General features: G+C 41.1%; 1 protein-coding gene across 3 annotated transcripts in view; it reads left to right on the top strand.

Moving 5' to 3' along the window:
- Nucleotides 1-12208, top strand: part of FAM13A (family with sequence similarity 13 member A) — a 75559-nt gene that overhangs the window by 9599 nt on the left and 53752 nt on the right. For all 3 annotated transcript variants that reach the window (XM_053461598.1, XM_053461599.1, XM_053461600.1), the window contains 3 exons: nucleotides 2735-2915; nucleotides 6236-6386; nucleotides 11282-11359. In XM_053461598.1, the coding sequence (XP_053317573.1) occupies nucleotides 2735-2915; nucleotides 6236-6386; nucleotides 11282-11359 (410 nt within the window). The remainder of the gene's footprint in view (nucleotides 1-2734; nucleotides 2916-6235; nucleotides 6387-11281; nucleotides 11360-12208) is intronic.

Consider the following 12208-nt stretch of genomic DNA (forward strand, 5'->3'; position numbering starts at 1 on the left):
GTAGATTAGGTTCGGCCCTAAGGTGGTCTTTTAGGTTTTTTCGAGGTTCAAATTGGTTTATTCCTAAATAAGTGACCATTGGCTGGGCCTGATTGGAGTAGGGGAGAGGTAGGGGAGAGAGAAGACAAAGTGGGCGAGCAAAGAAAAAGAGATGGGGCTAAAGAATATTGTTTCATTTGATTATTGGTATGAATTAATTTGCCAATGTAGTCCATACATTGTACTTGTTCAGAAAAGATGCCGTTGTATCTAAAATCATTTCAGAGTCAACACAATTCACAGGAGAATAACAGCGAAATCAATAAGGATGGCAAGCAATTTTCATCTCTGTAGAACCTCTCTGTGTATAATTGGTGACATCTATTGTAGCCAGCAAAGCAGAAGAATCCATTTGCATCTCTTTTATCTTATCCAGAAAGTCTTTTGTAGACTTCACATACGATACACCAGTTATAACAAAGAGTCGTAGAATCTTACCTAAAAAGATCACTAGTGGCTGAAAGAGCGATTCAGTTCCTCACATTATTGAGTTGCCTGGAGGGCACGCTAGATTCTTATGCCTTTTAGGCACTGTGTAAATCACCAGGATGACGGGTCAATTATTCATCAAAAATGTATTTAATCATTCTGTGATAAACCCCCTCATATGCATTGCTAACCACGTTGTTAATTAGTCTTTATTGTGCTAAAAACGTATCTAAGCTTGTTAGTTGTACTTGCCTTTAATCTGTTTCCATGGTAATTGGTTGATGCCACAACTTTGTTGACCGTTCAACACGTCACTTCTGGTTTGACAAGATTGTGTCGCTTTTTGACTTTTTCTCGGTTTTTTATTTTGGTGCTGATTTGGTTGTTCCTTTTGGGAGAAGGTGTTTGGATAAGTGTTCAGGAGTCACATTTAGGTAGTTTTCACTAGGCAGGCTTTGCCCCAAAATGTTGTATATATAAGTAAAACCTGGTTACGCTAGTGCGCCTAAATGCAGTGTAGAGATGATCTTTGAATTTTATTTTAGCAATTGTCATGGGACATGTACGTCCTGACATATGTGATATGATACGGCTTAGCGGATGCTGCAGGTGGGGTTTGTTAACCATGCATGGAAAGAACTCCCATTGATTTCAATCGTCGGACCACAGAGGAGGAGAGGAGCTGCAGAGCTGCAGCTTCTACCTCTGGTAAGTACCTAATAATTATACTTCTGTTTTTGAAGAATAAAGTACACAGAGTATTTCTTCTTTAGTGGCGGTGTCAGTAAACTGTCCCTTTTAATGGCTTTGATACCTCAACTACCAACGCTAAAAAGATTTTCTTTTTTTGTACGTTATGTCACAGCAAGCTGTTGCATATGTATATAATGTGATGTGCAGCAATATACATTTTAGCAATTACTTTTTGCCTAATTTAATTAGAGTGTTTTGTGAAGCATGGCAAATGCATTGTGTTCAAGGCTTATTGATTTAACAAGTGCTCATGCAATCAAGTATCTTTCATTCTTTTCCCCACGAGAGTTCTTCAGATAGTATCAGGGTAGTACCGTGTTAAGCTTGGAGGCTAAGCAAGCATTGAAATGGGAATATTGTTTTTAGGGACAGGAGAAGATGGTGTGCGAGATTATTCTTGTGATGCGGTTTGATGTCTGTGTTAAAGGTGCTGAATACGCTTCTCATTTGCATTCCTTTAAGCTTCCAGTAGAGGGCAGCAACAACATACGGGTTTCTAATACATCGAACTGTAGGGACCAAAGTACTATAGAAACAGTCCTTTATCTTTTGAATCTACAGTTTTCCAGTGACCCAACTTATGGTTTGGTTATAGATGCAATTGAGATATCGTAAAGGGACAGTCAAGTGTGCCAGGCTGCCCCTTAACAGAGAATGCACATTAAAGTATGTTGTAAAACCTGTAGGAAAAATAAGGTGGCTTTTCTTTGGGAGAAGCTGAAGAGGAATGCATCTTCTGTAGTCCTGTTTTTGCCCATTTGAAATCCATGGGAGCACTTTCTGAAAATGTGGAGGTCTCGTTAGACTGAGCTGGCACTGGAGCTAACTGGCAGTGAATATACCATGTGGGTGCAGGCAGTTGGAGTAACTAAGAGGCAGGTAAAGGGTCAAATGCATATAGTTAAAGTGCATATGATGGCTAGAGTGTCCCTTTAAATAAAAAACAACACTGTAGAGAAGTTGAAGTTTTAACTTGTCAACTTCCCTGTTTATTAATTAATGTAGAGTGATCTGGCTGTGTATAATAAATAGTTACATAAGTCGCGTTACTCTCCATTCTACAGTAGCTGTTTAACCCCTTAAAGGACACATTAAGCAAAATCTGATGGAGTGGGTTTGAGTACTAGAACACCCTGTGCTGTCAGTACAGTCACCAAAAAGTACCCTATTATATTTGGAAATCATATAATTTAGCTTTTTGTTCCTGTTCTGGTCATTGATTGGAATGGAATGTTTGACTTTTCACCTTTTGTATCAGAAAACACTAGTTCATGAGGACTGGAAGAATATTTGTAGCTGATGACAACTTTAGATGTGGAAACGCATGAGTACGTCGATATATTCCTTTACATTGATTGCTATATAATAAGTATGAGTAGACCTCTCCAGACTTCATTACTGTGAATGTCCATGTTGGAAGTTGGAGTGGAATCTGCACACAAATACAAAAGGCATTGTTTTTATTGTGTGAATTTAGCTGGCTTTACAACAGTGTATTTGTTTTTCTCTGCAGAAAGTGGAAATGACACACAGAGAGTAAATGGCTTCAAGAATCTGCTAAAAGAATTGCCGGATACCCACTACAGCCTGCTCAAGTACCTCTGTCACTTTCTAACCCAGGTGGTGGAACACCAAGCAGAGAACCGTATGAATTGTTATAATCTGGCTACTGTTTTTGGACCAAACTGTTTCCAGTAAGTTCCATGCCTGTGAAGTCCATAATGTTTGTGTGTGTGTGTATGTATGTATGTATATATATATATATATATTATTATATGTAAATCCTGTCAATCTTTTTAGTACTCATATCTAAATCCAGGGGCGTAACTAGACGCCTCAGGGCCCGGGTGCGAGAATCTTTTAAGGGCCCCTCCAAAAAAACATGATTTTTACCCAACAATTTTTTTTCAACAAATTCAACAAATTCAATTTACATATTGAATCATATCTGTAAAAAAAATCAAAGAAAAAGGGGCGCATGTACAAAGGGCATAATCCAGGGGTGTCCAAGTTTTTTCTGCAGTGGGCCACTTCATCAGAATTGTATACGTGCGCTGGCCGCACTCATTTTTCACTGTGACAAAAAATATGGCCTTTAATAAAATATTCAGATTAAAATAAAGTAAAATGACACAAAACCTTTACTCTTCCTCTCACTGATTTCTGGGCCTAGAAAGTTTTGCGACTACAAATTCAGTATTCCCTAGATTTATTCTAGGGATGAACTAAAATGAAAATTCTGGACCAAAACATTCAGGGTTCACTTAGCCAAAACCGAAAATGACCCCACCTTTAAAAATAATAATAAAAACTCACATTTTTAATAAAAGTAGGTAACGCACAATTGGACAAAATTAGCAATATGACTTGGCATGATAGGAGTGTGATTGCTAACAGCAATCACACTCCTATCATACCCAGGCAACCAGTAAATGCTGGTACCTAGGCATGATGGGACTGTGCTCGCTGTGATTGCTGTTAGCAATCACACTCCTATCATGCCAAGTCAGCCAGTACATGCTGGTACAGGGTGGCTGTAAGTGATGTGCAGACCCCATACTGCTGTCAGCATCACTACACAAGGGGGGCAGCTAGCTAGGTTTCAGCATGTACTGGCTGACTTGGCATGATAGGAGTGTGATTGCTAACAGTAGTCACAGTCCCATCATGCCTAGGTTCCAGCACTTACACATCCATCCAGTAAATGCTGGAACCTAGGCATGATGGGACTGTGATTGCTGTTAGCAATCACACTCCTATCATGCCAAGTCAGCCAATACACGCTGGTACAGGGTGGCTGTAAGTGCAGACCCCATACTGCTGGCAGCATCACTACACAAGGGGGGCAGCTGGCCAGGTTTCAGCATGTACTGGCTGACTTGGCATGATAGGAGTGTGATTGCTAACAGCAATCACAGTCCCATCATGCCTAGGTTCCAGCACTTACACATCCATGCTATCACACACACACTCATTTATTCATATAATCATTCATTCACAGATTCATTCCCTCAATCACACACACTCATTCAAACACCCTTCCCACCCCCTTACCTGCACTGCAGCTCCTCGATGCCGCTCACAGACTTCAGCAGGGGGCACGGCCTCCCTCTGCCTTCTCTGCTAAAGCACAGAGGAAGTAGGATGTCACGTGAACTCCGCTTCCTCTGTGCAGTCCAGAAGACCCTCCCACAAGTAAGTAGCAGGGCTTGAGGTGCGGCTCGCGTAAGATCGGTTGCCCTGGCTGCCGATCTTACGCGGGCCGCACCTCGAGGTCTCGCGGGCCGCATGTTGGACGCCCCTGCCCGATTTCGGTTGGCCCCTTGGCTTGGGCCCCCCTGCCGCCGGGGCCCGGTCGCAGTTGCGACCCCTGCGACCCCGGTAGTTCCGCCACTGTCTAAATCCATTCCAGCTTCTAATATAGATATCTGTTCATTTCTACAACCAAAATCTGTACTGTACTGCATCAGTGCTACTGACTGGTACTGACTGAATACATAATTCGAGCATTCACAGTGCGGGTTGGAAAAAGTATGTGAACCTGTAGGTTAATCACTTCAACAAAAGCTTATCGGAGTCAGGCGTTAGCAAATTTGGAAACCGATCAATGAAACGGGATTGGAGTTGTGTTTTAGAGCTACTTTGACATGAAATGTTTTTCATGAGGCATGGTTCACATCAGTAGATGCTTCTTTATTGTGTCCTTGGTTCGAATGCTTGTCCAGCAAATACCCTGCGGTAGAACGTTTATGACCATCGACCTAAATTACTCAGCTTTTATCATTCTTATGCTTTTTGCATGTGACATAATTGGGTCCTTTTTTTCGTCCTCAAAATAACTGCAACGTTATATAAATTTGATTCCTTATTATTTTCTTGTTCATAATATTCTGAAATAAACAATTTGGCTTTTTTGGTAGCATTTCTTGGTATCTACTACCCATCATAAATAATAATATGAACAATGAAAATATATTATAAATAAAAGAAACCCCGTATAAACATGGTTTGGTACATACTTTAGTAGAAAGCGGATTACTGGAAACCGTTATTAAACTTAACATTAACAATGCAATCAAAACACACACAAATAATGAATTTTAAATGAATGTTATATAAAAACACTCATTAAAATGGGTCACATTGCAAAATGTTATTTGAGAGTATTTTTTATTTGTACTTTATTGCTATTCATCATGTTAATTGTGTTCTGACGGGCTGTGTTAAAGAAAAAACATTATTGAAATGCTTGATTGTTCCATTATTAGGATTAAAATAATAGCCGGAATAGCGAATGACATCTATTGGAAGCAGAGACGTACCTATCAAAGTAAAGAGCTTTTATTGTGTGTATTCACGGGTCCCGTTCTTGTATTAATATGAAGGGGCTGGTTGCCTTTCAACAATCTAAGAAATACAATGATCTGATGTTATTTGAATTTTGGATTCATACGTTGAATCAGTCGTTACATATCACATTTTATAACAAGTTTGGTGACTCATTGATTTCAAGAGGAAATTAACATGATCCGAAACAAACACGTTTATAGATATATATTTTATAGTCTGTACTTTACAAATCATACCTCCAACAGCTCAAATGGCCAAAGAGGGACACTTATTTTAGATCAACTTTTTATGTGGTGCTTTAGCTCCAAATTACTTGACTAGATATTGATACATATCTGTAATCTATGCCCCCTGTTCCATGCCGAATTCCTAAAATACTTTTTTCTGGTGTGATATAAGCTCACTTTCCTATACATATTCCATATTATTCTTGCACTAGTTTCAAATGCTAGTTATTTCCTATTCAGTATTTATTTTCACTACTCTGGGTCTTTTGCTGTTAGGGGACCTGATCTCTACTGTCGAGGGGTTACTCTATTTCTGTAATATAATATAGTATTATACGTTATACTTTTGGTCAAAACTGATAATGATGCTATTGTTCTTGCCGGACAAAGGATTAAAACTTTTCAAGTAAGTTACTTTTTTTTTTTTTTTTTTACAGTGTGGCCTCTGGGTTTGAAGGTATGAAGCAGCAGGAAACCTGCAACAAAATCTTGGAGAGGTTGCTGGAAGATTATACTAAATTCTTTGAAAGTGAACACACTGAGAAAAATGGGCTGCGTGAAGATGTGGCAAGAATCATTACTGTCAAAGTAAGTAAAAAAAAAAATGTCATTGCCTTTTGTTTGTTACTTTGAGCTGTGCTCACCTGGGAGTTATATAAAAAGACGTTAAGCTCCACAACAGAGGAGAGAACAAAACACTCCTGCAGAGAAGAAGAGATCGCAAGAATACAATATTGAGAATACAGTACATTTGAATGTTTTTCTGCATGCAAATGCATAGAGGGATTCACATTACTCCCCCCTATGCCACCCCCACACACACCGCCACCTATTTGCCCTGGAGGAGAAGTATTTCATCGCATAGCCCAGCAGAGCAAGTATGGGATGCTCAACATGATCCAGCTCTGGCTGGGTAGTTCAAGAAAGTCTAATGAAATTCCACCTTGTGAATGTGCAGAAAGCTCTCCCATTGAGATCAATGGAAGTGGTTTCCTGTCAGTGATTGGCTGATTTTGGAGCAGAGGGTGCACGCATTATGTATTTTTTGTCTTCTTTTAAGTGAAAGAATGCATAATAAAGTACTTACAAATATACAGCCATCTCGACATGTCCAAAGCTAATGTAAAAATACAAACACTCTTTAACTAAAGAGAATGTTGGCAATCATGGGTCAATCTGCAGCTTCTCCAACTCGGACTGTGAAGTCAATGTGGCTGCTTGCTAACATGATAACATATCCTCTGGAGTAGGAAGTGAGATGGGCCGGCTGACATGTTCGCACAAAAGCCTGATCCCTGCTACCAAGCAAGAAACCAGGAAAATAAATAAATAAAGGTTTCCCTGTTAGGAACCACTCTCTGCTGCCTGAAACCTGGCTGTATCATACAGGTGGTTGTTCCATCTGCTTCCTCTAGTGGCCACCCTCCTCCCTCTGGAGTGCTCTGGAGTAGAGGACTGCATTGGGAGGCGGGTCCCGCGGGTCCCGCAGGACCCGCCAAAGAACTTGCGGGCGCGGGCGGTTTTTCAGCTATTGCGGGCGGGAGCGGGATTAAAAAAGCAGTCCCGCGCAGGGCTCTACTCTGGAGCTCATTATCCGGTACAGCTGCGCCTGATTGACTGAGTATAGCCCTGCCTTTATAAGACCTGTCCTGCCCTTCAGTCGGGGCCTTGGCATTGACGTTGAAGTACTGCTTTGCTCAGAGCCGCTTGCTGTACCTGAGTTTGTTCCTGAGCCTGTGCCCGTTCCTGCCTGAGCCTGTGCCCGTTCCTGCCTGAGCCTGTGTCCGTTCCCGTACCCGTGCCTGAGCCGGTACTCGTGCATGATCCAGTATCTGAGCTTAAGCCTGTACCCGTGCATGATCCAGTACACGTGCCTGGCCCGGTAGTACTCTGTTCTCGTCCGCCCTGCCAGTGGGCCTCCATTCTCGTCCGCCCTGCCAGTGGGCCTCGCCTGTACCTGAACCTGTGCCTGAACCAGCTCCCGAGCCTGTACCTGCCTCAGCTCCTGTTTCTCTGTCTCAGCTCCCGAGCCTGTACCTGCCTCAGCTCCCGTCTCACTGCCTCAGCTCCCGAGCCTGTACCTGCCTCAGCTCCCGTTTCTCTGCCTCAGCTCCCGAGCCTGTACCTGCCTCAGTCCCTGTCTCTCTGCATTTCCAGTCCTGCTATGTCTGTACCAATCTCGGTGTCACCATGCATAAAGGGGTACAGACAGAGCCCCCCGTATCCCCTGCACATGGACTCCTACCGGACCTGCTCGCCCGGGTCCTGACATTCCCTAGGTAAACTATAAAGCATTGATATGGTTGTCCCCTAAATCTAATTGTAGCAAAACTACAAAAACAGTTTCAATAGGAGCACTTTCTCATTACAAGCCCCAAACCATCACCAAGCCAGTGCTGGAGGTGACTGTCTGTGGGCACAGGTAGAAGGAGATGTGCTTTGCCAAAACAAATCTCCCACAAGCCAAATAGTTGAGGATGGGGAAGGAGTAAATGTGTGTGAGGGGGGGTCCATATGAAAATGTAAATGGACCATTTGGCTATCCTATCCAATGCGTATGATGGCTGGAGTGTCCCTTTAATATCCTTGGTAACACAAAAATAACTGATCGGTTCGACACAAAGGGCATTGAGCAGAGTTCATATGTTTCTTGGCAGGCAGGTTGGTAAAGTGCCTGGTTGTGTTGGGAAAAGAGTATTTTTAGTGAGATGAAGGGTCTGTGCTGCAGTTTGTTATTGACATCTACTACTCACACCGTGTATCTCTTTCACGCTGTCTATCTGTGAACGTCTAGAAATTTAGTCTTTGAAGTTGATATATTTGTCACTTGGAGGATGCCAGGTAATATGCATTCCGCCCTTGAAAACATTAAACATTAACTGTTTGAATGTTTTGGGGTCATCATAGTTTTTAAAGGAGTTGCAGCTTTTCTCAAGTTAAGAGTCAACACAAGTTTTTAGAAAACAACCCCTCACCCAACTTCTCTGTGCTCTACATACTGTTTCCATGTAAAACACTATGCAGATTTATTTGAATGAAGGTTTGACCCTATGCATGTGGAAATACCCCCAGAATATCCATAAAATCTACATGGCCAATGTTAAGTAAGATAATGTTTTTCTTCTCTTATATGAAAGAAGAAAACGGCATAACCAACCCTTCATGCAGTCATCTTAAATCTGTATTTTGGTGTTCTGTGCCATACCTGAAAACATGGAGCTATCCTAGAGACTTAAGGCTCATTGCATTGGTGAGCTGGTGTATTGCCACATGCATACAACACTTAACCCTGGTTACTCCCCAACCAATTATAACCCTTGCCACAATTCATTACTTCTATGATTTTTCATGGTGACCTTCGTGTACATTGTGTGAGTGACATTGTGGTGTCACATTGTGGAAGTGGGAAGAAGTAAGAAGAGAGAGACAGAGGGTGGTTGGGAGAGTATTTGCATATGAGAGTAAACATATGGGGGCAGAGTTGTTGAGGGCCTTATAGGCCAAGGTCAGGAGTTTGAATGTAATTCTGAAGTATAGGCGGCAAATGGAGTGATTGGTACAGTGGGGCAGCAGATAAAGAACAGTGGAAAAGAAAAAAATAGTATGGCAAGATGGACTGGAACAATGAAAGGCAGGAGGAAAGGAGACCAATTGCAACAATCCAGAAGTGATATCACAAGGTAGTGGATTTCATTTTTGGTTGTTTCTTGTGTAAGAACGTATTCTCAAGATGTTTCTCAGGTGACGGCGGCAGGTATGCTAGGTGATGGTAGGCTAGGGCTATTAGGCGACCCATGGTAGCTTTCATAATTTTAGTGTTCATTTCAACATAGCAGAACATGTCCCTGAATGTTCCGTAGCCGTATTATGTGCGTGATTTCACTTGGCATTGCAAAAAAATAAAAACCTACTTGTTCAAACCTCATTTTATTTGGTATCAGAACATCAAAGCTGCACACCACAGGCCTGTGGTCTGATGCATAACTCATTTTTTAAAACATCCAAGTGTTTACAGCATCTTTTCCCTATAATTTGCTTCATGGATGCACAGACTTTATTTTCAAGATGTGGATTCCCGTTATTCCTGCTTCTGATAGTATTAGTATGTTCTTCACTTGAGGTAGGATTCCGTGGCTTGGTCCATCTCCCCTTACCTTCTATCTCACGTCATCATACACTGCTTTGCTCCTCTTGTATGAGGAGACACACAAAATGAAAATCTCATACTTTCAGTCAATCTAGGAATCACTAATTTCCTAAAGATATTCACATAAACTGCCAATTTGCATTAATGGTGCACTTACGGGACATCTGCAGCCAAGTCTCAAGTGCAGATGGAAGATTGATTGCCACAGCTGTCAGGTTGATGAGAGTCTGGCAGACAGTGAGAGACCTAGATTAACTCTGTAGCTATGCACAACTAGATACTTTTAACCAGATTTTCAAGTTTAGGAAGTTAGCTCATCTAGATGGCCTAAGCAAACAAGGAAACATCACAACAACTTCCAGAAACCTCAAGTACGATAAATATATGTTATGCATCGCCACATAGAAGCCACCATTGTCACCCCTTCCTGTTTTTCTTAGCAGTTCTTAAATATATAAATATAAATTAATTATATATATATATATATATATATATCGTATTGACCCGAATATAGGCTGCACTTTTTCCCCCCACTTTAGGTCTTTAAACCGGGGGGCTGCAGGGGACCTGGATCCTCCTCTCTGGCAGCCGTGGCCGTCTACGCGATTTGCGTAGATAACCTTCGCTGCCGGATCTTCCGCCAGGGCTTGCATGGTGGAGCACCAGCGTGATATAACCTTCCGGTGCTCCACCATAGAAGCCCCGGCGAAAGTGCCGGCAGTGGAGGTTGCCTACGCGTATCGAGCAGATGTTCACCAGCTGCGGCGATGCGCGTAGACAACCTCCACTGCCGGAACTTCCGCCGGTGCTTCTTCAACATATGCTGACAAACTGATAGACACCAAAAATGTTAAAATACATGTATTTCTGTTCATTAGATGAAATACTGTTTTAGCATTCCACTAATGTGTATTTTTTCTTTAAAAATATTTTTTTCTTTAAAATAGCACCAAACTTTAGGTGAGGCCTATATTCGAGCCAATACGGTGTATATATATATATATATATATATATATATATATATATATATATATATATAATATTATACTAAACATTTATAAGTCACAGGCAGATGTAAGTCTTATAACTGTGAGGGCCCATGACTTGTTATGTACTACAGTACCCATGATTCTCTGGGACAGGAGTATCTTGAAATATTAACTCTTTAATAACCCATTATGAAGATTGGAAATGGTGACTCCTCAAATGGGTTAACCAAATGGCTCTAATACCTGTCCTCATGGAAACATCGAGACCATGTTACATTAACCCTTTACATTAACAGTAAATGTATTCACTGTATTATTATTATTATTATTATTATTATTTACTTTAGGAGTATAATCCAGAGAAGCCCCTTTGTCCTGAAAAGAGCGTTGAAGCGGATGACTGCATCCCATCCCCAAGGACAAAGGTGTGGTGAGCTTTATCAAAGTTACATTTAAGATAAATACTTGAAGAGTATTTGTGCACCGTTCATGTGGTAGATGCATTAATATTTAACCAGTACACGTGATCTTGTGGTGAAACATAATTTGCGTAAATGCATAAAATTAGATTAGTGGTCTTCCACAATTTCTTGGCTATGGGGAAAGTATGGATGGCAGGAGAAGCAGCTGTTATTTTATATAAACATCTTGCATATGGACAAATGGTACACGTGGCTTTAGTTGCTTCCACCAGGAAGCTGGAACAGAGTGTAAATCATACTTCCATTGGTACCTTATTAACCCTATTTATTGCTACATCAGTGCCACTTTTTATTGTTTGGAGAAAAGTGCATCAAAGATTGATGGTTATCTTGTCCTAATTGGAGATGTTTTTGGATCTAGGCATCTTAAATCTTCGTATTAAAAATGCATACCTTTTATAGTTTTGTTTGACAAGGTTTGAAAATGTGATAATATAACTGCTTCAATTTGTCAAATTTCAACATTGTCAATCTTCCCATAAAAAGACAAATAATTAAAAAACACAAATTTGGAATGGGATGCAATAAAGTGCTTACCTAAATGAGTTACACAATTATCGTGATGCTAGTATGGAAGAACCTACTTCAGAACGAAAAAGTGTCAATGGAGTGGAGATGGGCATGCATAAAAAACGCAAACTCATTACATGGCAACTTTTCCTCCATAGTAAAGAAAAGGCAAGGAACTTGGGCGGATGCCCTGGCTAATAGCCCCTCAGTTTGATGGCCTGACACTATCTTTGGTGCACACAGAAGCCCAGCATAGGGTGACTAACTTGGCTGCCAGAAACT

This window comes from Spea bombifrons, chromosome 1 (genome assembly GCF_027358695.1).
Source record: "Spea bombifrons isolate aSpeBom1 chromosome 1, aSpeBom1.2.pri, whole genome shotgun sequence".
Taxonomy (NCBI): domain Eukaryota; kingdom Metazoa; phylum Chordata; class Amphibia; order Anura; family Pelobatidae; genus Spea; species Spea bombifrons.